This window comes from Scomber japonicus, chromosome 21 (assembly GCF_027409825.1).
Source record: "Scomber japonicus isolate fScoJap1 chromosome 21, fScoJap1.pri, whole genome shotgun sequence".
Lineage (NCBI taxonomy): Eukaryota > Metazoa > Chordata > Actinopteri > Scombriformes > Scombridae > Scomber > Scomber japonicus.
In genome coordinates this window covers 20,993,341-21,021,085 of record NC_070598.1, presented here as the reverse complement: position 1 = coordinate 21,021,085, position 27,745 = coordinate 20,993,341, and the positions used below count along the sequence as shown (strand labels likewise).

At 41.3% G+C, this 27,745-nt stretch overlaps 1 protein-coding gene across 2 annotated transcripts; it reads right to left on the bottom strand.

The window, feature by feature from the left end:
* Nucleotides 1-1,958: 1,958 nt before the first annotated feature.
* Nucleotides 1,959-27,374, bottom strand: waca (WW domain containing adaptor with coiled-coil a). 2 transcript variants are annotated; one of them, XM_053342485.1, is made up of 13 exons: nt 27,167-27,374; nt 26,934-26,964; nt 25,913-26,105; nt 17,032-17,123; nt 16,175-16,290; nt 15,968-16,080; nt 8,434-8,679; nt 6,200-6,322; nt 5,880-6,031; nt 5,584-5,708; nt 4,364-4,559; nt 4,116-4,243; nt 1,959-4,008 (listed from the first exon to the last, which is right to left on the bottom strand). In XM_053342485.1, the coding sequence occupies exons 1-13, from the start codon at nt 27,205-27,207 to the stop codon at nt 3,939-3,941; spliced, it is 1,626 nt and encodes a 541-aa protein (XP_053198460.1). In that variant the 5' UTR covers nt 27,208-27,374; the 3' UTR covers nt 1,959-3,938. The 2 variants fall into 2 exon arrangements, with proteins under 2 accessions (XP_053198460.1, XP_053198461.1); XM_053342486.1 differs by having other exon boundaries at nt 5,880-6,028.
* Between the last annotated feature and the right edge of the window lie 371 nt (nt 27,375-27,745).

Here is a 27,745-nt window from a genome sequence, read left to right as displayed (position 1 = left end):
GGTACAACCAGTAGCTTGAGGCAACTGTCATGACCTTTTCCATAAAGGATTCTTCAGTTACAGTAATCAGACTGTGTCACAAAAATTGCAGATGAACTTTAACTGGATCACTGTGTCTCAATGTGAAATGAAATACAAGAACACAGTGATCATTCTGACACAATTATGTTGACATTTGACTGTCTTGGGTTAAGCAGTGACAAAGGTTACATGTCAATCTGATGACTGACTGATTTTTATTTGACAGAAGTTACAGTTTTAGAGGGGGTGAAGGGCTTATGTAGGACAAAAGTGTTATCTTGCATGGTTAGAAAGTGCTGCTCAGTATAAAATGAGATGGTAGCATTACTTATTGTTCTAAGAACTGTAAAATATGGTTAATTCATTGAGAAGTGTTAGTGGGTTTTACTTTCTGTCTCCATCGTCTGAATTAGATCAGATAGACTCTATCTGATAGAGGATAAAAGCTTGCCTCCCTCTCTATTTGGGCCTTGACGGCAGACAGTTTTTTTGGACAATAGGTGCTGAAGGTTAAAAACATTCCATCCTCTCAGATAGGATCATTCACATACTAGCCAACCATGTAATCTTGAGAAGAAAAAGAGGAGAGAAAAAAACAGTAGGAGGTTTATAGTGCAGTGCTTGTGAAAAAAAGTGGCTTTGCAAGTTGAGACTAGAGCAGGACATACCAGGAAGATGACCTGGTTATCTTTGATCTGATAACAGTAATCTACTAAACAGAGAAGGTCAGACTTCCCACAGTCTGCAGCGCAGGACATTGAAACCACCAGCAGGGGTCAGTAGGGATACAGAGGTGAAATGCTGCTGGACACTGAAGACAACGCTTCATTTGTCCTGTAATTCACCTTTGTGGTATTTCTCCTACTCACACATTTTCTGACAGTAATGTGATTTAAAACAGAAAAACAGCAGAGAAGTTGCAGCAGTAAATTAAATTTGAAAAGTTGCACAAAGTTTAAGGATCAGCATGTTATCAAATTACTGATTTATTCTAATTGATACTTTTATGTTCAAAAGTTTTAATATTTTGCATGAGGTTTTACAACATGGCCATAGTGATATCATCATCTGTATTTAGATTTCTGTATGAAAGCAACATGATGTGTAAAATGAACCAGATTGAAAGAGATTTGATATTTTCATATGACAATTGTGACCAAGCAACTGCGACAAAGTAAGTAATTGGACTTTATTTCTCTGAAAATATATATTCATTCCTTGCTCAGTGGTTCAGGTTTCATCATGCAATTCTCTGAGTCATATTGTGAATGAGTTGTCATGCTTTTCCTCCTATGAAATGTTTTCCCATCCAGGTACAATATGTTCTGCAGTTGTCATTGAGTATTCAGAAAGTGCAACAAACTATATCAACTATATAAATATAAATAACATCTACATACTTGTATTGAGGAAAATAGACAGCCAACAGAGCATTAAAAAAAAATAGTGATCCTTATTATATGCCTCATAATTTCACAATACATTGCGATGGGAAGTGCGTAAAAACTGTTTAGCAAGGAAGCAGAATGATTGTTTTATATAAGTAACCAATGGTTTGGTTGAAAAAGCTAGATGTAAGAAATTATATAGCTAAAAAATAATACAGTTGGTTGTCTAGAATTAAATTATGAACAGGTCAAAGAAATGGAAAATAGTAAGTTAGATTAAAAAAACTAAAAAATGAAGAGCAGAAAAGGTGTAGTTCAAAGTAAGGATAGAAGTAATGCAGTTTATATAGCTTAAGGTAACGTATAACAGTTGAAATAATTATGGAACAGTGAAAATAGTCATCTTTTTCCTTTTTTTAGCTGAATAGTTAAATAATGGATATATAGTTGAAAGGTCCAGCTTTTGTCACTTCAGGTATCAGTGGTACCAATGCACACATGACCACAGCAACCCAAACACTGTATGAACAAATGAAATACTCACTATCGTCACATTCATAAGGGATGTTTTAATGCAGCGGATGAAGGGGTACTTGAGTTCATGTGATCTGGCTGTTGGGGGGGGGGGGGGGGGGTTACAGGACCACTGCTTTACCCAAAAACCCAAGAACAAAACACGGCCCTGGAGAGGCATATTTTATTTCATTTGTCAGTATAGTTCAAGGAAACAATATACAAAGCAATGATGTGGTCACCTTTACTGAATGTGTGGTGCAGCTCAGTTATAGACTCCATAGATAGTATGGTTGGGGGGGTGGGACAAAAACAAAAAAACAACAGGCCTCTGCAGCTTAGGACCCTGCTCTTCAACAGTGAAGAACAGACAAAAAGAGGGGATGTGCTAGAAGAAAAAACAACAACCCTGTGTATGACATGCTTGTTGAAGATCTGGTTGGTCAGTAAAAGGTTAAAAGAAAAGTCAACATTTGCGTTTTTGGGGGGGGTGTAGGCAAATGAGGCTGTGACACTTTAAGACTTTCAACAAGGCACTAGCGTATGAACCAAACCTAACACTCCAATAAAATAACCAGTGCTCGCTTTAGTTTAACATGTTTATTACAATACGTACATTTCACATTTTTTTGACCTTGTGACCTCGTTGCCCTGCTCTGAATTGAGAGGTGATCAGCATCCCCTCCCCCCTCTGCCTGGACCTGTCGCTCACTCGCTTCATGGTAACACCACCGAGTGCAAAATGAAAAACTGTGGATATCATTCAGAACATATTTAACGCTCGTCACTACAACTCTTTTATATAAATAAAACCTTTTTTTTTATTATTATTTGGCTTCCTCTTCTTAAAACTCCACTGTAATGGTAGCGACTGTACAAAAAAAGGAATGAACCAGTGGTACCACCTCAGCTTGAAAAAGTACAGCTCATTACATATTCAGAGGGAGAAAAAGAGAAAAAAGGAACAAAAAGAAAAGGTTGGAAAACAAAGTAAAAAGAAAAAAAAAACTACAAGGAGGGTGTGAGAGGTGTTGATGTCTCAGGAGAGGATGTGGCAGGGCAGCAGGGCTGAGGCCAGGGGAGGGTAGTGGGAATGGTCCAAAAAAGCAGCACACCATCTCTAATTTTTCCTTTTTTTTGTTTTTTTGAAAATCACTCACTCCACCACACCACCAGGCACTGTTTTTCTTTTTTTCTTTTCTCAGACCGGGGGAGGAAATTGCAGGGCCACCAGAAGCTGCGTATAGATCACTGAACCATTGGGAGCGCTGATGCTAGACCTGCTTTGGAAGAAGGGGGATGTTTACCCTGCCTGAGAGCGACATTACAGTTACAGTTACAGTTCACCCCTGAGGGGGGAGGGAAGAAGAAGAATCCAGACGCTCATCGGTTATCAATATTTGAGGAGAGACGCCAGTGTGTTCTGCTTTATGCTCGGCTTCTGTGTCAATAAATGGCTTCTAAAATCCTTCTGTTTACATGCGGGTCACACATTCGCGCACGTACATGCTCAATGGTTCAATGATCTATGAGTTGACGAAATGAAGCTTTTTTTTTTTAAAAGTCTGCGGACGAGTTAACATGAAGGAACAGGCTAGCTAATGAATGTAGCCGCCTAGGCGTTGATTAGTTTGGATGTCAAAAGCTTTGATAGGCATGGCTTTCCATGGCTTCAATCTACAAAACATATTTACAACATAGATAATAACATCTACAAGAAATCTACATTTTTTTTTCCCACCATGGGGTTTTTACAAAACCACAGTCTTGTAAATCACCCCCTCCTCCTCCTCCCAGCTCTTCGTTTTCTCCCTCTTGGTTCTCCCAGCCCCAAACGGTCCAAAGCCAAAACCGACAGCAGCTCCTGTGTGTGTTAAGACTGGGTTCAAGAGGAACTCGACAACTGCTCTCCCTCCAGCCTCCGACTATGTGCAATGGGTCTCTACCCTCCCCCACTCCCCCTCTCTTTCCCCGACCCCTCCCCAACCAGAAGTTGAACTCCGCCACCAGAAGTTCTCAGACCATGAAAGAATTCTGATTCTTCAACTTTTCAAGTTCTTTGATTTGCTGTCTCAGAAACAGTATCCTGTACGAGGGAGAGAGAGAGAAGGCACATGAGTCATGTGTGTTCTTAGATTGAGGTGTACTTTACATGTCAGCAGGTGTGCGTTGTTCGCCTTGCTATATTCTCACCTCTGCTCGCGTAATGTCGCTTGTATTTCACAGACTCTGACCAAAGAACGGAGGTTTTTGAGCTCGGTGCAGTTCTCAGACATGCAGATGCTCCCCATAGTGTGAGCTTCTTCACGTAGTCTTGATGCCTTTAAAATTATTTATCACACAAAACACATACTGATGATTGTAGTTCACTAAATCACTACACAATTAAATTGTCCTCCATTTAAAAAGGTAGATTTCAGTGAAATGAAGGAGGTACATACCTGCTTCTCTGCGTGCTCTGCAGGCCAACCCTGGACATGTTTGATAAGATTCTCGTTGAAGTGGGCGGCGAGGGTGGGGGTGAAGGTGCAGGTGGGCCGGGATGATGAGGAGGCAGGGGTAGCAGAGGCAGAGTTGGGGGCATTGCTGCTGCCGGAGGAGACGTGGTTGGGACCCGGGGAGGGACTCCTCTGACTGCTGCAGGTCACACAGGTGGAGGGAGAGTAATGTTTACAGAGAAACTGCTGACCTTTCAAAACAAGACCAATCATCTCATTCTCAGCAGCAATGTTAAGAAAGTATAACAAAGAAGAGACTGGATGTAAAAAGACACTTTGGATAACAGTTAAACTACACAGGTCACACATCAGATGCATCGCAGCTTGTAGTTCGTGCAGCAAACACTGCATTAGGCGTCACAGGTCTACACAGTTGTCACAAACACAATAGGTTTGTATGAGGGCAGGTTTGGAGTCAAAGACTGAATAAAATTGCATAAACCATACTATAAAGAATATTGACGAATCTTCCCATAGCAGGCTAGACTAATGGAGCACAGATATAACCTTAAAAATATAATAATAAATGCAAGATAATGTCATTAAACACATGAAACTAAACAATAATCCAAATTTGAAATAAATGCCATTTCAATGTTAAACTATTTAAATGAGAACATAAATAGGAATGTTTACAAATATTCAAAAAACAAAGCTTAATGTGTGGACATCAATGTACAACATGGCTCTAACATGACTAAATATTTACACATTATGTGTGTCTACATAAATCAAAGCTAAACTGCAATTAGTTTGTTTCACATAGGCTTAACCTCCTTCATATGACCATAAATTGTCTCTCTTTTGGAAATTGTTTCACCATCATGAAGGATTTCAGTGAATGAAAACAACAGCTCCATCTTCCATCAATGACCAGCAGATGGCAGCACAGCACTACACAATAAAGACTGACTGCAGTCTGGAAGCAGCTGTGTACTGGTAAAGACTCATTAATGAGTTGATGAGAATGGGCTCTCCTACCTTTTAGCAGCTTTCCAGCACTTCCATGCTACTTGGCTAAGAGTATAAAGGATGTGAAACGATTTACAGTAGCAACCCTTTTAGTTTCATGTAGCAACAAATTTAACATCTGTGAAATTTAGGAAGATATATTTTCACATTTGTTCTCTTGTCTTGTCTTGAGCTTGTGTTGCTGGACTCACCCTTGGCGCTGGAGGGTGCGCGGGGAGGCCGTGGTGGCATCGTGACTGTGCTGCTTATCGCTGGTGAGGGGCTGCTGGGATGTTGGCTGGGGATGAGATGCCTGCTTCACTGCTGGCGTGCTCACCTGAACGTAACATTAAAAAAAAAACAAAAAAATCATCACCTCTTCAAATGATTAAGACACATTATTTAATTTGTACTTGGTGATGGTTATTCTCCCAAGAAGAATGTGTCAAAATTCACCCATGTGGACACTCTACATTGCTGTTTTGGACAATGTAAATGTGTATCTTACTTTTGGCTGTGAGATGACGGGCTGCGTGCTGAGGAGGGGTTTAAGAGGACCGGCGTTGGTCTGTGGTGTGCTGATCCTCGGAGAGACGTAGGACCTGGGCGACGACGCGTCTGATGTTAATGACATTGGTGACTGGTTTGATTGCTGAGCTGCTGGACAGAAAGAAGATGACGATATATGAGATCAATACAGTCTTACTAACATCTACCAACTACTACTAAATCACTGAAAGGGAACGCACACAGAGATCACAGGTAGTTGTTTTCAGTAACTACTACACAACATACTGTATGTACATGACCACATTTGGACCTTGTTACCTTGGTTGGAGAGTTGAGCAGCTTGAGACAGGATAGTAGTGATATTGAAAGCTGATGGTCCAGCAGTGAGGATCTTGTGGAGCATCGACTGTAATGAAGCTTGTGTGACTGCAGCTGTGAGAACTGTAGAGAAGCAAACACACAGTTACTTTCTTTGCACTGACAAATTAAATTGTACAATTACTAAGATTTCTGCACTGCATCACAGTCAATATGCCCATAGAAATATTTACAGTCTGACTCAGTTTGCTTCAAAAGGTTATAGTGACATCATACTTCATGTTTCCACAGGATGCAATGCTCACAGGGTTAATGATTATGAACCCAGACAGAAGACGCCACCTTAAGCTCTCTGACACTGTAATGGACATGGTTCTACTGTTTACTGCTGTTTTATAGTCCAAACAATTAATTGAAGAAGAACACACTGCCATTTTTAATTGAATTAAATGAAGTTAATTATTGGCTGCAGCCCAACATTAGAGCACTGACTCTCTGTATTCACCTGCTAGACAAACTGTAGCTGGTGTGCAGGTGCGAAAGCAGCAATCATACTCAGGTGTGAACCAAAAATACAGGACGGAGACCTTGTTCAAGAGGTGGCATCAGTCCAGTTACAAACAAATTTGTTTGTGGTATGAATGTGATCTGACCCAACTGCAGGACACATTGTGCATTTTGCATTGTGCACCAGCTCCCGTGCATTATGCAGGCTGGAGTACTGACGAAATATGTTTCCATATCCTCATCAGCCAACTGAAGGCAGCACGTTCACTCATGTGAAGCAACACATTGTTTGCAAGTCGCCTTGAAGTGCGTTCAAATGTACCATTTTGTTCACATATTGTGGTCCAAGTGATGGCTGCAACTATAAAGAGATGCCAGTTCTGCTTGTTCATTTTGGAAAGTTCTCCCAGAAGAAAAAACCCCACCACATTTCTTTCCAATGAACAGAGTGACAGCTCCCATGCTGATTTTGTTGATACATTTAGGTTCACTTGCAATTTAGTCTGTGTGAAACCAAACCGACCCACAGCCAAAATGCAGCTAAATAGAAACTCATCACTAATTCAGACCAAAGCACTACAGCAACTATAGGTGTGAAAACACCCTTAAGAGTCTTTTCAAAGTCCACTAACCTTTAAGACAAACTGTGTATCACATAACCTCCAGAGGGGTATTACTCATGGTTTGGATCATAAAGCAAGAGGGATGGGAGTCTCATAATTTGATTTCTCTACTCTGTGTCAACAATCAATTCACAACAGACTCTTGTTTCAATGAATAGAAAAGAAGGTGTTGGTGTTATTCCAGTTCAATGTCCCACTCACTGTCTTATGATCAGAGAAAAAAGACAGAAGTGATTGGAAGTTTGCACCACGACTCTCCACAACTGTGAGCAGACACAGAGTTGTGGAGATTAAAACAGACTGTGGACAAAGTTATTTTCTCCACCACACTGGAGTTGGCTTAAAAGTTTTGCTGTGTGTATGTGTGTTGGTAGATTGGTGTGCTCCGTTGCTAGTGCTTTGCTTTTTTCTCTCACCCCAATAGAGCCAGGACTCGGGCCCTGTTTATATCAGGCATTAATATGCGTCTGGAGCTGACCACTTGCGTCCAGATTTTGTTGCTGCCTGCATCACTTCAGCTGGAAGGTCAAAGGGCCCCGCTCACAGTTATTATGTCAGTCAGACAAACACCAGATCTGCTTATAGTGCTAAAGAGCTAATAAACATGTCTCAAGAACTAATATACATGTACAAGCTATTCCAACTGTTCAGATACTCCAACCCCGTACCAAAACAACTGCTACATCTGCATTGGGGACATATTTTCCTCTTACAACCTGGACTCATTAATGTTGACATTACATGTGGTCAGATGTGTCCCAGACCACCTCGGCAAGTGGTTTGCGTGATGGGATCACTAAGCTGTCCACTGTGGCAAAACATTGTCTGTTGGGCCTGTCATTCATATGGCTGCTGGTTTCAGAGGGCTCACAGCAAACAGTCCAAACATTCAGACTGAAACACTAACAGGACAGGACAATATAGCACTCAGTGATGAACTCGGACCAACAGCAGCCTCCTCAGATGTGTGGACAGATTATAACTTCATGTCAAACCCTCTGACAGTGAGCAGTCAGACCAGCAGCATCAAACAAAGTTACCGCAGTCGGATGAATGCAACAGAAACGCATCACGTTTGTGTTAAATTAGCAATTTTTTTCTCACCTTCGTTGATTTTTGCCATGTCCACGCTGGCATTATTGAGCTGTAGGGCAGTCTGAAGTGCTGGGAGGAGTTGGCGAAGCAGGGTGGGGTCCTGGAGTAGCGGAGGGGCGGGTGACTGCAGGACCGGGGATACGGGAACCGTTGAGGCGGACGACCCGGGGGGTCCCGATGACGGGTTCAAGCTCCCTGAGCCTGAGGATGAGGACTGGGACTGGGTAGCTGTGGGCTTCTCCACCTGGGCTGACTCTGTGAGGGCAGCAGAGAGGAGGAGGAGGAGGTCATTACATCATCTCGGGCACGCTCAGAAATCAAATCTCCAACTGAGAAGATAACTCTCTTATGATAAGGTTGTAAACTCATTCATTCTGTGCTACACAAACAGCAGCTCCATTCATACCAGCTGTATATGTATTTTTAAACTGGGCATGTGGATACAGGTTTAAAAAAAAAAAAAAAAAAAAAAAAGTTGCTTTATGTAAGCGGACCCCTGTAAACAACCGCTGCAGAGCTCTGCGTCAGCTTCAGTTAAATTTTTAACACATCTTGACTGGAGGGCAGGAACGATCACGTCGACCTCGTCAAATACATGTGACACGCACAGATCCTGATGTGGGCTCACTGGTGCAGCTACAGGCCTCACAAACAGCAATGAGCCCGAGCTACAAGCATGTTGCTCTCAGTCTGTTCTTAAGTCTTTATTACTACATGCTGAAAATTAACCCAGAAAAAGTGTTGCTGCCGTCATATCAAAAAGGGAAACGTGTTCCAGTATCAACATTAACTTTCCACAGCAAATGAACACAGACTCCCACTGTGGCTATATCCTGTGACTGTATTATGTAATGTTATGGTTGCTGTGTGAGTCTATGTATCTTTCAACAGAATTCATTCATGAGCAAAACAGTTTCAGGCAATCATCACAACATGAGTGGCTCTGTTTTAAGAGGAAGTAGATTTGGGAGTATTTAATTGGAATTCAGAAACAGTGATGTCTTTTCTATAATAGCTCAGATAGCAGATGACACAGACTGTGCAGGAGCCATTATGTTTAGAGGAGTGCCACAGTGTTGTAGAAATATTCTGCCTTAAACCAGCCTCCATGATTTCCTTATAACAATGGAAGACATCTTTAGCTAAGGTATTCATTAATATTCTGTGGCTACTGTGGTACAAGGCTGAGTGCTTCCTGTTTAGCAGGAGAGTAGTCACCACTATGATATGCAGAATTACAATTAGGCAGGGCTGGATCAGTACCCCCAGGGACCTTTGACAGTGCATTGTTGCCTCCTAACCGATCATCACTTGCCCAGCTATCAAATTGACAAATAAAACAGTCAATTATGAGACTTAATTTTCTTGGAAATTCAGATTTTGTAACTCTATATTTCATTTGGACATACTAAGTTTCTGAAAGCATTTATAACTACCAAGAAAAGAGTGAGTCGAGCATTGTTCTGTATTTCTGTAAAAAAGAGTTAACTTTTTTGTTCTCCTATCATAGAAGACCCCCCCCCCTCTGCTCAAGGGGTCCCTAGACACTTGTCCAGATGGTAGATCCAGCCATGCAACTAGGGATATAGCAGACTGTAACAAACTTTCGCCAGACAAACGGCTCAAATCTGACATAAAAACAATAAAAACAATCAAGTCAGCAGAGAATCATGACAGGTCTTCTAGTTTAAGCTGTTCAGAGACACCACGTCATGAGTTGTCCCAGAGGTTACGACTCTTAGCTTTCAAACATGTTTTATTTTCTCTTTCTTTTGTTAGGGCAGTCTGAGACAGGTTAAGTATCCAATGAGAGAACACAGGAGAGAGGCAGTGAATACACACACACATACACACAGAAAGCTGCCCACAGCCTCTAATTATACCATTAATGCAATAAGGGTCATTAATGGAGCTTCACAGGGAATGAAAAGAAGTCTTTTCGTCTCTGAGCAGAGGAGGAGGAAATGATGTTGATGCAGCTGTCTCTGACTACTGACACAGGAACAACATATCAGAAGAACTGCTGTTTCAGCCTGTTGTGATTTTACTTTTATTTGAATGTCAAGTTCAAATCCAAGTTTATAATTTACCACAACCCCCTGCCCTCTGTTTGCTTCTATAAGCTGATTGAGGACATTTTGCTGTGCATCTTTCTAACAATCATATTTAGTTTTCATTTCTGTGGAGCGCTCACTTCACGTCTGATACCAGTGAGGTAAAAGTTCCTTTACTGCCACATTACTTGTGGCTGGTTTAAATCCTGTGACGGCCCCAGAGCCTTGGTACTGTGTATGGTCTGTCTGTTGCAGGTCCTTGGCTGGGCGGAGCCAGGGTGCCAGCTGACGAGCTCATTGGGAACACCTGGCCAGTGTTCCCCAAGTTATTTAAGCCGCCTGCCCAGATGATCTGTGTGCTGGGCTCTTCAGCCAACACCACCCTTAGTCTGCTTTTGTTGTGTTTCTTTATCTTGTTTTAACATTGACAACATGCACCACATATTTCTCACTGCTTTCCTACACCTCCAGACACTACTGATACTGACTTCCACACCTCATCTTAGTAGTTTTTGTTAGCCTTCTTTAATAAAAGTTAATTGTTTGATTTTCAGTCCGTGTACATCTCCCTCTTTTGTTGCGGCCTGGAGCCGGTCGTAACATAATGGGGGCTCGTCGATTTTGATTAGAAAGCCGGGTTTTGTTGTACTTTTTCTGTCTTGCTGATGGATTTAGTCTGTTAGTTTGGTTAAAGTAATTTGGTTTGTTTGAGCGCTTTGTTTGCACGAGGGCACATGGTAAGTTTGTTTGAGTGGCTGTGTGGAGACAGCCTGTGCGCCCTAATGTGAAAATGACGTCAGGTGAGAGGGATTCCCCTTTTTGGCTGTGACGTAGGTAGCCTTATTTGGTAAGTTTTGCGCTCTGGGAGATGTACTTTGAGGCCTTGAGTTTAGGCATATTTTTTTGGTGTTTGTAGCTGAAGTTAAGTGTTTTTTCGCCTTGCAACTGTTGTTCGCTGAGACAAAGGAAGGTAAGTGTTGATCCACCTGTGTTTTTCCGTAGGAGTGGTTCCCCTTGTAGGAGTAAGCGGTGTCTCCCCTTTGGGTTTCGCCGGGGGGGGGTTTGTAGTGTTGGGGTACGGCGGTTAGAGCTTCCTTTCCCCTTTTCCCTAAAGTTGCTCGGGAGCACTTCCGTGGCTCCGGGGTGGTTGCCGGTTTTCTGGTCGCCTCTCTCGGTCCAGCGGGCTTTAAGTGCGTAAGTACCCGCCGCTACGCCTCATGAAGACTAGGGGGGGAGTTATATAGTTAGATTTTTGGTTAGGTAGTCAGCTAGCGGGGAAGCTCCGTTTTGAGGCTGCCTATTCCTCTGGTGCGCACTGGTGGTTTTCAAACACATTGCATTCTTTTGTTCTCAGGTGAATATTGGTAGATATGGAGGAAATTGTGCGGGCGTTTGTAGAGTCGCCATCAGAGAAGTTTTTGGATCAGTGCACAAGGGATCAGCTTGTTAAGATAGCTGAGTATTACGAGGTTGATGTTGGTGACAAAAGGCTTAAAGAGACTGTGAGGGCCAATTTGAAGGTGAATTTGACGAAAATGAATGTGTTGGGCACTGTAGAGGCTGCTGCTGCGTCCGGGGGCACGGAGGACTTGTCTCCGCCTGTCATAGTGGGTCCTGGTGCTGCTGGTTTGACTTTTGAACAACAGAAGGAGTTGCTAGTGTTGCGCATGCAGTTAGAGCAAGAGAAGGAAGTTGCAGTGGAAAAGATGCGGCAGGGTATTGAGATGGAGAAGGTGGTGTCTTTGGAGAAAATGAGAACTGAAATCAGAACTGCAGAACTTGAACTGCAAAGGCAGAGGCTCACTTTGATTAGTGAGGGGAAAGTTGCGGCTGATGTCTTGCTGGCTGACAATCCCCCTGTTTCAGGTGGGACTCTGGCAAAGTCTGATGTTTTGGGTGATTTGAGGCTTGTGCCCAAATTTAATGAGAGAGATCCGGATGTTTTCTTTTCCATGTTTGAGCGGCTAGCTGAGGCTCGGGGGTGGCCGGATTCCACTTGTACATTAATGTTGCAATGTGTATTAACCGGCAGGGCTCAGGAGGCTTATGCTGCTTTGAGTAATAGTGATTGTGTGCGGTATGATTTGGTGAAGTCTGCTGTTCTCAAAGCGTATGAGCTGGTTCCTGAAGCGTATCGCCAGCGATTTAGGAGTGTGAGGAGAGGTGACAAGTCTCATTTGGAGTTTGCGCGTGATTTGTCCACTCATTTTGATCGTTGGTGTGCTGCAGCTGAGGTTAATTCTTATGAGGCTCTGCGTGACTTGATTATTTTGGAGCAATTTAAAAACTCTGTACCAGAGCGCATTGCTACTTACATTAATGAGCGCTCAGTTAAGATGGCAGCTAAAGCCGCTGCTTTGGCGGATGACTATGGTCTGACACACGGTGGGGAGTGTTCTGGTGTTAGGGGTGGCAGCGGACACAGGGAAAATTCCTCGGCCGGGGATACTTGGTCTGGTCGTCCAGTAAGACCTGTTGTGCTGGAGCAGAGAAGTGAACGTGGTAGGCATGACTTTGACAAAATTTGTAATTATTGTCATAAACGAGGACACTGGAGAAGAGACTGTTATGCTTTGAAATCGAAGACTCAACCCACTGACTTTCCTCAGTTCTCTGCAGAGTCCCAACCAGAGGCTGATTCGCTGGGCTTTGCTGCTCCAGTCCTATAGTCTTAACATTCGCCATATCAAGGGACGAGACAATGTGGTGGCAGACGCGTTGTCTCGTGCTCCATGTGACTGATGATATTTATTGTGTATTTTTGCTGTGTTCTGTTCCATGTTCCTGTAGGCTCTCTCTCTTCTCTTAAAATCAGCTTCCAGGATCCAGTTGCTGAGGATAGATGGGGGTTTAAGGGTTATTGTGGAGCAGAAGCGGTGAGGTGTTTTTTTATTTTTTTATTTTTATTGTATATGTTCATGTGTGTATATATGTTTGCATATATATGCATGTGTGTAGGTGTATATATGTATTCATATTTCATTTTGTAGTTTATGCTTATGTAAAATTTTGGGTTGACCTGATGGTTTAGATATAGCTTTATTTGACAGAGTGGGTTGGTTGTTTAGGAGCCAGGGTTCCCTCTGGGACCCTGACTTTATGGGGGGGGGTGTGACGGCCCCAGAGCCTTGGTACTGTGTATGGTCTGTCTGTTGCAGGTCCTTGGCTGGGCGGAGCCAGGGTGCCAGCTGACGAGCTCATTGGGAACACCTGGCCAGTGTTCCCCAAGTTATTTAAGCCGCCTGCCCAGATGATCTGTGTGCTGGGCTCTTCAGCCAACACCACCCTTAGTCTGCTTTTGTTGTGTTTCTTTATCTTGTTTTAACATTGACAACATGCACCACATATTTCTCACTGCTTTCCTACACCTCCAGACACTACTGATACTGACTTCCACACCTCATCTTAGTAGTTTTTGTTAGCCTTCTTTAATAAAAGTTAATTGTTTGATTTTCAGTCCGTGTACATCTCCCTCTTTTGTTGCGGCCTGGAGCCGGTCGTAACAATCCCACATGTGCCACTTCTCTGCTTGCTATGCTCTTCAGTTTGATACATATGCCACATGTGTTTCGGACAGGATGCGTCACACACAAAACAACTGGCGCACTTCTACCCTGCAGTGACTACTCCCACGTTTTTGTTGAATTGTTTAAAAGTTTGATCCGGTCTCAAATTTCTCCGAGGGGCTTAATCTGGTAACCGCTCGACTTCATCTGAGGTCTGCTGTGTAGTTTGTGCACCCTCATGTCCACATGATGACAGACTGGGACAAACAAAATGTCCTGTGGCGAGAGCAGCGCAGCAACTCTGATTTCAAAAGTCCTGGTGTGTGTTTCTGTGTTAAAGCTGGGAACTTCAGATTGCTGAAACCTACACAGAACAGACAACACAGCGACTACTTCCAACATAAACTTTATATTCTTTAGAAGCCATAGAGGACATAATGAACGACTGAGCAACTTTCAGAGCGATAGGAAAGGATGACAATTATGGTCATGTCAACAAAATCCTGCAAGAACACAGAATTGTTCTAAAGACTACAAAAACAGCAACATTCATCATAAGCAGTACGATGATGAAATTTAAATGAAAAGGGTCAAGAAATGGAAGAAAGAAAAAACAACTAAAATGTGGATGAAATAGTGTATGAAAAGATGTGGGTACCAAGAACTCTGCAGAAGAGGTCTGGAGGAGAGTGAATACAGTCTGTAACATCTGTAATAACAGCGCGGGTGTTACTTTGTTATTAAGCCATCAACCAGTTGGTGTACTGAATGAGTGAGAGCGATGCTGCTAGTCAGAGAGTCAGAGGGCGAGGGATTGAAAGAGCCAGTTCAGTACCTCCAGCAGGAGTATGTTCTGCCGTCGAGACGAGAGCTACTGTGACTAAACACATTGGAAACACTTTGAGGGGAAGAAGGATGAGCTAACCAGGGCACACAAGCTATCTCTGACCACTGACTACTGGACAGCTCTCACAATCAAAAGCTACACCACCACTTTTCTTCTAAATTAAACACATTAATTATAAACTGGTTAAGGGGTGTTGGTCTATCCATCCATCCACCTGAATCCATACTTTAATTTGAACAACAGAGGCAACAACATGATCAGCACACAATCCAACATCACAGCTGTTGGCACAGTAACTGGACCAGACTGTAATGGATTCACTCCATCATGGCCTCATCAGATGGATTATACAGTCACAGCATGTTGCTTAAAACCACATTAGCATGGACAGTTCAGATTATTAACCTTTATTTTACCTCAAAAGACCACTGAGGACAGCAATGCAAAACAATATTAAGTAGGGAAAAAGAGAAAATGAAATGATGAATGAATAAAGTAAAAAGATAAGATGAAGGTGAAGTTAACAGCATTTATAATCAATGACAACAAGGTCTGATAAGGCCTTTGAACAGTTGTAGTGGCAGTAAAGAATCTAATGTTCCAAGGGTAAGGTGCTTTGTAAGAGAATGACATTTTTCCTATTTCACTTCTGACTAATGGAGAATAGAGCAACTATCCATTCTGTGAGCGAGTACCAACATCATGTGACTGTGAAGATATTTGTAGTCTCAGTCTTTTGGTAAGTGATTCTTTAGCGTCCATCAGCAAAAGGTCAGCTCAACAATAATCATCAGTGACTAAACAATAACAATGCTTAAGCAAAACATTTCAGGTAGATTTGTAGAAAGATGGCAACAAAGATCGAAGAACTCTCATCCAGCAAAGATAAAAAACTAAGCATACAGATAACACAGGGTATTAAATTAGCACCAGCCACCACACAAATGCTGGGAAAAATTTGCTTTTCTCACAGCCAAAAAACAACAACGTTAATCTATTGCGTGTCTGGTAAAATTCCTACATCCACTTCCCATAATTTTGCAGCCTGCAGATATGTAAACAAAGCATGTGTGATTCATTAAAGCTTAAGAACAGGTGAAGAAAACGTGTGTTATAAAAGTGTGTGTGGCACTTACTAGCACCAGTAAAGCCAGGGGCAGCCGATGCTTGCATAGCCTCCCTTCTGTAGTCCCTGTCTTTGGGGAAACTGTTGACAACTGTCTTTGTTGTCTCTTTTTGCCTCTGTTCTCTGTGAAACACACAAGATACAAGAATGATGTATCCAACCTTTGTGTGACACTAATTGATAATAAAGTGTGTACTATTAGATGGGTTATAGCTACCTCTCCAGCCATTCTTTGGGCTTCTCCCACTGGGACACTTCTGTCCTACAGTTGTAATAGTATTTCTTTCCGGATGAGCTGATGTGCTCTGACCAGTCGTCGCCGGGTTCGTAAGGCTGAGAAAAAGGAGGAAAAAAAAGAATATTTAGGGACAGGAGCAGACGGGAAGCGATAGTGTGCCTGTACGTGTGTTTAGAGGGCTTCTGATGCAAGAGCTTGTAATAGAAGCTGAAATGTACGAGAGATATTTGGGTCGAAGGCAAGATAGCTGCAGCTGGAGTGGTTCTCAGAGATGCTTTTTTATAATGTGTGGGGAGGGAAGGTTTATATCGGTATCGGAGACGGCTAAAGATCATTGAGGTGATCCCACTGGAACCCTTTAGTATAGAGACTGCTCATTACCTGCCTTCTGTTAACATTTTACACATCTTAATGCTCCATTTTTATTTCACCTATGGTGTTCAAAACAAAAACAAAAAGCAAAAACAGTCATTTAAGTTAACAACAGCAGTTTCCTTAATATGAGACAATTATAAGAAAACAATGCATGAAAGCTCACTGTATTCTTTAGCAGGCACCAACTCTAACAGTATAACTATTGATTATCTGTGATAATTGCAGCCATTAAATAAACGTTGCCTTAATAAGCATGCCCAGTTTATTGGACACTTATCACATTAACCTGATGGAAAAGCTAACTTGTATTGTTTAAATATTTGTCTTTCTCACAGCAAACTGACTCTAACGGGAACACTGGACAGTGAATTTACTGGAAAGTGAATTTACTGGAAAGCAGCCGCGGCACAGAGGCTATTTAAACGTTTAGTCCTGCGTGCTGCTGCGGAGGCAACACTTACTGTGTCTGAGGTCTTGCTGGGGTTAGAATGTGAGTTGGAGCTATGAAGGGAACTGTGGTTGTGAGAGTTTTCTTGTGGAGAATAACTGGTCCCTGCAACGAAAAACACAAGGAGAGGAAAAACACATCAGTAACAGCTGATAACAATAACACTGGATGTGTAAAAAGCCTGGCTGAGAACTACACCTTCACTGCTGCCTCAAGTAAACTGAAGGTCTGAATACATTTTCCTGTTGGTAAAAGCTGCCAAAACAACAAGGTAAACTTCATTATGATGCAACATGTAATGGTGCCTGAAATCTATGCACCAACACCAGTCCTGAAGGTTTATATACTGACAGTATTTGGACAGTTAGTTTTTGTTGTTGCACGTAGAAAAACTAGAAAATGGCAAAAGACCAAAGATCACAAATCTTATCTTGAAGCAATGCAATGAATTTCACTACGTGGCAGAAATGAGACAACGGAGGGCGATATTTGACAGAGAAAACGGTTCAGCTACCGACCAGCTGCCGTAGATATCGTAAACATGAAGAGGTCAAGGCTAAGTTTGGTGTGGGACCTTTTCTAACTAAAAATGATGGAGTTCATTGTAAACCCTGTACCATGACCAGGCTACCCAGGATAGCACCACAATGCCTCTGCATCTCGGCTACTTCGGTCCAGTCAGAGCGTTTCAGCTGCTGGACTGACTGTCACCAGGCTGTGCTTACTGACCCCTGAGCATGCTAACATGCTAATCAACAAGAATCAGTAGTCTGGAGTTACTTTACTTTGTTAGCAGTGGACAGTCACCACTGTAGCCTTTAGGTGAGTCACTCTTGTTGTTTTATGAGGCTGTAGTTAAATAAGCAGAATTGTGAAGTAACACTACCTCTGTCTCTGTCTCTCTCTCTCTTGGCTGGGTGCTTTTTGGAGTCCTTTAACGTTATATTTTGGCAAAAACTGTCAGTCCGGAGTAATATTCTGTTTTTTGATTAAGTTATTAGATTTGATTGTTTTTTTGGAAGTGTTTCTAAAAGAGGCTCAATTGTGTTTAAGAGCGCTGTATTGATTGATATGTGAAGAGGTTTGGTTCACAGCTTCGGGCTCAGCTGCTTTTACAAGCGTCCGGTATCATGGCATTTTTAAGATAAAAGATAATGATTAATCGATAATTGATCGTTAATTTTCCCGATGATCGATCAAGACAATGTATTCAAATGCCCATCCCTAGTAAGGAAAGAGGCTTTCATGATGTTTTCCAAGATGTAGGTGGACCCGTTTCCCTGTCAACAATTAAGAACAGACTTGACCATAATTTCAGAGGATTCACCAACAAGATGTAAATCCCTGGCAAGTCTGGTGAGCCTCAAAAACAGAAAAGCAGGTTGTAGTTCAGAAAAACATACTAAAACAAATGTAGAGCACACTAAAATTAAACCAAAAACAATGGAAAGAGGAAAGCTTGGAGACAAAAAGGGAAAAGCTCATGACCCAAAGCGTAGCACCTCATCTAAACATGGGGGTTTTAGCTATCAATGGAAGTGCACACTGGCAACATGAAGCAGCAGGATGAATGCAGAGGTATACAGGAGCATGCTGTGAGTTCAAATGCATCAAAACTAATTGGATGACATTTCATCATTCGGTTCAGTATACGGCCGAAGCAACCAAAGAGCATTTTCAGGGTGAAGAGGTGGAATATCTTCGACTGGCTGAGTCTCTGATCTCAACCAGACTGAGCTGCATTCTGTCTGCTGAGGACCAGACTAACAGTAGAGAGAGTTCACATCGAGCTAGAGCTGAAGCTGTCTGTAATGGAGAGGAGAGCATCACCAGGGAAGAACAAACAAACTGCAAACAACTGTCCACTAAATATTAAACATGGTGATTTTGTTTGACATGTATCCAATTATGCTTTAACCCCTTACACTTTGGACACTTTGTATCAAAAGGACTCGGTCTCCTACATAGCTTTTTCATAGCATGGCTTTTTAATCTAATATCCATTATTTTATTTCAAACTAAAGCACAGAGCCTAAAGAACAAGACACCAACGCTGACTGTCTGTACTGTATGTCAACACTGTGTAAGATGAGTCTAATAAAGTCATAGTTACAATCTGTGTCAGACTGTACATTTTGAGGCATGTCAGCTGGTGCCATGATCTCCTGTTGAATCACAGCACAACAATGTAAATAGAGGAAAAGGTCTGGATCGCCATCATCTGGTCTCCAAAAATGTCTGGACCAAATCTGGTGTTGATGCATTGTGTAGCTATAGATATTTCAGTGTGGATGAACCGAGCGACTGACCGACCCTGCCGTCCTGAGAGCCCTGCTGCTAGCACGACTACGAGGACACAAGCACAAACTCGCATCATCAATCTTTATAGCCCAAGTGTTTTTGTAAATGTCAAACAATAAACAAGTTTCGACCGCAGCGCTGGCAGTTTTATGATTTGAAAAACCTCAAGCAAGGAGGAGGAGACTGTAAAGTTGACTGCGGACAGAGAAAAGAGAGCAACATGAAATGTTGTTTCTGCAAAGTGAGTTTGAGGTGAATATGTTTTTAAAGCACAAAACATTCACAGGCTTGTCTGTATATTCTGGGGAATTTTATACCATAGTCTGATCTGCTGGTTTGTACATGTGGGTTGTAAACAGCAGTCATGTTTTGGAATTTGGGATTCTGAGGCAGGCCGTCTCCAGAGCTCTAAATCGACAATCTGTGGATCCAGGATCCCTGTACTAAAACGATTCTCTAGTATTTCATCATGTTTCTCTTATAATTGTCACCTGTCACAATAATTATCAAATTATCATACAATAAAGTAGTTATGATTGACTTATATGGCCTCAGTATTGCCACATTAGCAGCTAAGAGGCTATTCATGTCACATTGGCTAAGTGAGTAGTGTCCTCCATTCCTCACTGTGTACGTCCTGAGTGGAGACTGCAGAAGAATTAAAGGTAAATAACTCTGTGCCCAACCATAATGGCAGTCTGTGTTTTTATAGAAATTGCATTATTATGCTATTATATTATCATTGTATCAGTGGTATAAAATGATCTTCAAATGACAGTAATATTGTTTATCACGATTATTTCTGAGACAATATATCGTCCAACAAAAGTAGTTATCGTGACAGGCCAAGTTTCGCAGCTCACACAGTGCCTCTCCCAGAATATAAGGGTTATATATTATAAAGTGTAATATCTGCATTAAATGTATCTAAAGATATTTAGAACAAGTCCATTAATGTAACTGCCTGGGCCCCTCTTAAAAAGCTTTTTAAGCTTCCTAGGGTGTCCCATTTCACACAAAAATGAATAGGTGTACATGGTTTTAATTGAGGTGTGAATAAAGAAATGATGACGAAGACAGCAATAATTAAAATAGTTGCTACACCTGTTTGGCAAAGACAAATTATCCTAACCTCACCTGTGTCCCTGTCCTCAACTGACTTCTTATTGCACTGATTTGAAAACAAAACAAACACAATCAAAAGTCAAATAAAAAGTTAAGCGATCAGAGAGCACGCCTTCGCCTGTGCTCCGTCTATCTATTGTTAGATGCTTCAGCTATATGTAACTTCAAGATATTTTGACATCTGCAACATTTTTTAAAAGTGCTACAGGGATATGGATGATTATATGTCAGAGACGCTGACCACAGACATGCTTTTCTTGAATGAAAGCCTGTGGTGACAAGAGAAGAAGGATGCACTGTGGCATCTGTGGCCATAGGAACAAGTGTAAAGCAATCTGTGGACAAGCAATCTGCAATATAAAGTACAAAATAAAACCTTCAGCTTGTAAATAAGAATATTTTACTATCATCAATATGCAGCTGGCTAATGAACAACTACATACAACAGATAAAAGCTGATTTGTATTATTGTAGGGGAGGAAAAAAAGATGATTTTGATTATAACCATTTAAGCCAGGCAGGGATGGAAACACCGGGAACTAATCCGCTCAACATCACATTAATAAAAAGCCCTTCCAAGCACCTAATGATTTTCACCACTGTGTATTGATCGGTAATCTCTGATGACTTCAATTAGGGCTGGGTGATAACACAGAAAATCAATGTCAAGATTAAACTTTCATTTCATTTGCCTCATTAACAATTAATGAAACAATATCACCGACCTCACAGTGGAGCTCTTAGTAATTAGTGATTAATGAAAAATAAGCACAAACATCTGCAGTGATGATCTTTGGTTTTCACTTTATTCTATTGACCATTTTAAGTAGTCAAGAACCCATATTTCAGTACTATAGTAGTATTCAGTAGTTTAACAAACTAACAGACTGTGGTGAGGAGGCACAGGAGAGACTGCTGGACTATGCTGTAGCTACATTCAAGGGTTACCATGTCTATATACTCAGCTGCTGCTTAACAGAACTCTGAAGTCGTTTTGTCTCCCCTGCACATGTATTATTTATTACACTGCTTTGGACTGCTGAAAACAATGCAAACCAGACATATGAAATGGCAAACTCTGACTAGTTGTTGTCTCCAGGGTTAGATTTGTCATCCATTCAGAGAGGTGCATGAATGAAGGCAGCCTGTTATGAAGCAATTAACTGATCAAACATGTCAATAAGACTAATATTAGGTTGGTTAGAGAGACATGATGCCGGTTTCCTGTCTGGCTCGAACTTCAATTATTCATTCTCATCCAAAACGTTAATAGATCCTGTAAAATACGGTCCCTGCACAGAGTAAACAAGTGCAGCACAGAACATGACACCAACCTGTGCGCTTAAAATCAAAACATCTCCAATATGTGTGTATGCTCACCGGAGTGGAAAGGTTAGTGTATGTCTATGTATAAACAGCTAAATCAAATTGGACTCAACTCCTAATACTTAAATGACAGTGGATGGACATTTGCATGAATTGGACTTTTTCCTTTTGATTTTATGAACATTCTGTTCAAATTTGTGCTACATTTGAAAGAAAACTGAGCTATTGTTAATAATGAGTGTGTGTCAACAAGTGACGAAAACAGTGCACGCTCGTGTTGAAGTAATGTCTGTTTACCAGCATTATTCCACCTTAAAAATGGTCGAAAAATCATGTAGAAACCCTCCTTCCACAATACATCCACACTGACACGGCTCTCTTAATGGAATTCACAAAACACATCTGTATAATATTGTCTAAACCCCTCAGTATTCAGTGAGCGCCCGGTCGACAGCATGAACCACAGCTCTGAAGGGCGACATGTACCAGCAGCGTATAAGCTATGTCAGAACGCCCGCCAAACCTACTGTTGTCTACGTGAGCCCACACAAAGGCAGAGTCTTGACACATGTCATCATGTCAGGATCTGCCGCTGTCCTATTTCCCCACACCTCGACGTGCGTCAACCTTCCTGATAAGCAGCCAGGGTTTCATATTTGTTTGACACTTCGGCACATCCAATCCCGGCTCAGACTAATTACCCTCTCTGCCTGAATGTCTCTGTTCAATGATTCACATCAAATAACGTGATGCTACATGATGCTGCCGATGTGTTGTGCAGCTAATCGGTGATCCTTAAAAACAGACTCACCTTAAAATAAAGTGCTTTCATTTTCTAACAGGACTTCAGAATCAGAATAAGCTTTGTCTAAACCGTAAGATATCGGTCATTACTACACATGTAGAGGAGGGAAAATGACCACTACTCACTATAGTGTGGTTGTTTACTGTTGCTGACCACTGTGCAGCTAGCCTCTCTCTGGTTTGAGGCTGCACTCACCCCCGCATCTAGCTCATTAGGTCCAGATCACAGGGATGAATTATATATTTACACATAAACCAACAGATGTTATGTGTACTGACAGGTAACAATCAGCCTGCATCATCAGCTTTACATGAACCCACATGTGCTAGTCACTGTGGGAATGAACTACTTTTCACCTTGTTAACTGATGAAAACTTCCTGCACTCAAGTGGTGATCATGTGTCATCATGTACGGCTTCCTAAACGGTTCACAATCAGCAGATGGATGCAATAAAATTTTTTGCTTTTGAATTCATGCTAAAAGTTTTCCATCTAAAAGCACAAAACTCAGTGGGAAGCAGACTGAGAGCTCCCCGCTCCAGAGCTGAGTTTGATTGACAGCTTTCACACCAGCCCAGACGAACCACGTCACGCCAACAAACACATAAGATCCGAACCAGACAAGTTGGGTGTGAAAGCAACTGTCAGACTACTGGATCACACCCTTTCAAACCACTCAGTGAATCTCATTCGGTTTAGTTCTCAATATTAATAAATACATCTTTAAATAACTACATTTAAAAAGATTTTTTAGAGCAGTGGCACAGTTAAAGTTCTATATGAAATGTTGATTGAATGCATTAGAAAGACACACCTTTATATACCATAAGCTACTTGTTCTTAATGCCAAATGGTCCTGATGCAAGACTATAAAGTTAATAATATTAAACTATTAATGATATTGAAAAAAATGTGTGCATATTCAGACTACTAAAACTGACACATCAGCTACATTGGTTTAATATGCATTTGAGCAGAACACCACAGCAAGCTGCATATCTTATGTTTTTGTTATATTAATGTCTTGTGAGTTGTTATGAATAACCTATTTGAACATCTTGCAGGCTTCTTTGGATTGATTTGGAGTTTGGAGTGTTTCTGTCCACCTGAGTCTAATAATCACTCTCCTTTAGGCTTTGTTTTGTTCTTTGCCAACTCCTGAGAAATATTAGCTGGGCCCGTATGCTCACCAGTTAGTCTCTAAACCTTTCTGTGTGCTGTTAGACACTGGGCAGGTAGAGTACTGTGGGTTAACCAAAACAGTTACGTTGGGGGAGTACATCCAAAACAATTAGCTAAACGATGCTAATACAATCTGAAGCGCTACGAGGAACAACTGTTGCAATTCCTTGTTGTTCGTCACTGGTAGCAAAGCCTTTAGGATTGTGCGCGTCATTCAATCTATTATTAATGCAGCTACAAGTTACAAACAGCCATGTTCTTCACATTTTAAATCTGATTCCCATTTTACTTGAAAAATACTTGGAAACTAGAAGATTGAGTTGCAAATAAGCAGGAAAATACTGATATGAAGTCAGAGAGTCAGCGCTATTAAAACCTGTAACAGCTCACATTTGAGTTCTGGTAGGTGTGTCTTTAGATTGTCTTGAATTCAGTCAGAATACAAACATTCAGACTATTCCAAAAAGTTCTGCGGTGTCAAGGACGCGCTTATCACTCCAGCTGTGTCGGCAGCTAATGAAAATAGACCCGTTACTGCTGAATGCTGTGCAGAAAAATTATTGTGTGTTGATGAGAAGTATTTCAGACACTAGTTGCTGTGATGTTTCAGCATTTACAGACCAAACTGATGTTGAAGCGCAATGTGCAAAAGTGCAACTCAGGTGCAGTAGTATTTGCGCACAGCGACAGTTTTTGGGACTCGAGTAAGCATACAGGTACACACTGTGTTAAATATGAAAAGTTACTGTGTTCTTTTAAAAGGCTTAATTGAAACTGGTCATGAGTTCATTTTAGTTTAAGAAGAGCACTTTGCAAATAAAAGTTGTTATTGTGTATAAAGGGAAAAGGTAAAGCTGAACGATATTGGCCAAAAAATGAAACCAATTAATTGATTTCTTCTTTTTACGAATTGCAGAAAAACTAATTGACTATTGAAACATAATTTGAGGTCATCATTTGCAATATAGTTGAGCAAGAATAATAAAATAAGCTGTGCCACCTGCAAAGCTGTCATCATTATGATGCATACTCAAAAAATACAGCTATAGACCATCAGTACCACAAGCTTCAACTAAGAACAGAACAGCCATCCACTGTCTCTTAAAATCTATTAACAAATACCAATAATTGTATGTGTGCTTCTCAGGGATTGATTTACAAAGTAGCCCACCCCAAAAGCAACACCCCACCAGGCTTAGTGAGAGAAATCCTCCACTACTGTGTGTCCTCAGTCATTTAATACTTTGAGTAGTATTTTGCACTGTTATCGGTAAACACGAGGTGTTGCACACAAAGCAGTGACTGCTGCAGTGCAAGATTACTCCTATAAAATATTTCATGTATGAAACACAAAAACCACTGTGCCTGCAAATGCAACTTTAGCAACCGAATGCAGCACTCATGTACAACTATGATTAAGCCCCACGCCACATTAATGCTACCACATCCACCACTTTTATGCCACACGCATGGACGAAACTGCTCGATTCCACGAATCACATTTTCAGTAATTCAGGAACATTTTGTTTTCTTATGTTTTTGTTATCTATGAATGAAAAAAGCTTGTGCATATCAAGATTTAAAGCTCCTACAATAATTCATACTTTATATCCCTGAAAATGCACTTCTTCTACCACAAAACAAAAAGTTGCTCCAGTGTTACAACCTCACTGAAACTGGCAGGCTACTCAACAAATTCTGATATAAGCCTCAACAATAAAGGCACTTACTTCCCCCTGCAACACTTGAGTGCTTGGACAGTGTGTCTGCTTGTAACTGCAGCAGCAGAATTTAGATGCTCATTGTGGTTGTTACTGAAACCACAGAGAATATCAAATCAACAGCTGACAGCTGGGGTTCACTCGACTGGTTAAAATTAAACAAAAATTTAGCTGGTTATTACTTTAGCAGCAGTGCATGTGGTTTATGCTCCAAAATAACAAGCAAGACACCTACTACTTCATGCTACAACATAAATAAGCACGAGGCAGGCTGTACTTATGTCTGAGGGTAAACAAAATAAATGACAAAGCTTCAGTTTCAGTGTTAAAGTTCCAGGTTTTAAAAAACAGTAACATCCCCTCTGTTTGTCACTTACTAAGCTATCTGTTCTGAATCTAAACTCATCTTCCGCCCAGCTATGGCAGCGTCTCACCTCCATCCCTGTCTCTGGCCCGGTGTGTGTGGACAGCCTTCGCTCTGCTGTGACCTGTGCTGTCCATGTGTTTGTTTTCGGGGCTGTCAGACCTCCTGAGCATTTTGCAGGGAGGAGTGACATCTGAGGAGTCTCGCATCTTTTCATGTCGGTGGTCCCCTCCTGGATGGCTCTTAGACGAGTATTTGAGAGTCTGCAGACACAAATAAAAACACCTCACTACTCTCTAGCATGTACAAATGATGCACAATCATTTAATACCTTTTGTCATCACTATTATAAATTTGTATTATATATGTCACCCTCATGTTTAACACCATCTTCAAGACACAGCAATGTTAAAACTCCTCGAGCATCAAACTTATTAAAGGTGTTTATTGACAGAACTAATCTCTGTGCATTAAGCTTGTGTGATTTATGATTGTAGGGATGCATATTCATCTCTGCTAAGCCTTTCTGTTATGACAATACTAAATAGCCACAGCTTCTCATTTGTTGATGTACTCATGTATATTGACATGTTTATCATTTCTGATGTTGGCGACGAAAACAAACCAAGTATCAAACAAGCAAGTATTAGCCTTTATTATGACCTTTTAACTCCAGTTTGAATTTAACTAGTCGTTAATACATTAGTTTGTCGTGTGTGTTTGGAGCACTTTAATGTAAAGAGAGCTCAGCTGGCTATATGCTCCAAATGACAGATTGCGGTCAGGCCCTAATCGGGACAGGCTAGCAAGCGAGCTAACAGTAACAGGCTAGCATTAGCTTTGCATTTAAACTCAGTCTGTTTCTTCCCCCAAAAAGCGCCGACTTCGACGAAAACATTCAAATTACTTTGTGGTTATCTGGTTATATTTATGTTGTGGACCATTAGCACCTCTTAGGCCGCCATTTCTAACAAAACCGTGTACTTTTGCCTTTATTTTCCGCACTGACTGGGGCCTGTTGTGTCTCCAGAAGCCTGAACTAGAGTGTCCATTTTAATCTTATTAGCAAGCTACGTTGAGCTAACAAGTACCTGATAGGGCTGAGAATCTCTTCGGTCGCACCTGCAAATAGAAACAGAAAACACTCGTTAACAAAAAAAGCTTTAAAAATGGCAATGCTGACTTCAAAAGTGCTTCAACAGCTCAAGTTTCCAAACACTTTATTTTGGTTTCAGTGAAAAAATGGCGGATTGTCAAAGCGTAGCTACGAGGAAAAGGAAAATCTGAGTAGAAGTAACGTTTAAAAAAAAAAGAAGATGTTTACCCATCGCCGAGTCTCGGTTGTTTCCTTGCATACATTACCATCAATGCCGTGTTAGTGTGTTTGGAGTGGGATGTGAAAGGTTGATACGGGTGCTATGTTTTTTTTCTTGTTGATTCAGCGACCTGAAATCGTCAGTTTATTTCAGCCTAGCTTGTTGGTGTTTGAGAAGCTTGTCGGCAGCAGTGGTCGAAAGAGCGCCCTCACTCAGTCCTCAGTCCAGCTCCCACTCACACTCACAGCCGCGGCTCCGTCTGCACACAGAGGCGGCCTGAAGTCAGCTTCACATTCGTAGGTAAAGGGGGGCGGAATTAAGAAACATAAATAATGATATTTAGCAGTTGAATCTTTTTTTTTTTTCACCACAAGCAAAAACGCTTTAACGCTGTTTAAACTTACTTTCAGATTTGTGAAATCTTTATTTTGCTTTTCTCGATTGGATTCTTTTAGAATAGCCTATTTAGAATTGTAAGGCAATCCTATAAGATCCTATTGGAAAAGGTGACAAGGGATTAGACAGTTAATACATGATTTTAGGGGCCGATATTAGGGAGCAAAAAAATCTCGATATTGATATATTGG

Bases quoted from the DNA above. Each gene is read 5' to 3' on its own strand.
- waca (XM_053342485.1), bottom strand. From the start codon at position 27,207: ATGGTAATGTATGCAAGGAAACAACCGAGACTCGGCGATGG. The intron at 17,124-25,912 runs GTGAGACGCTGC...TTTTCGTTGCAG, and splicing joins GGCCAGAGACAGGGATGGAG to GGACCAGTTATTCTCCACAA. The intron at 16,291-17,031 runs GTAAGTGTTGCC...CCTTTTTCTCAG, and splicing joins CCAGCAAGACCTCAGACACA to CCTTACGAACCCGGCGACGA.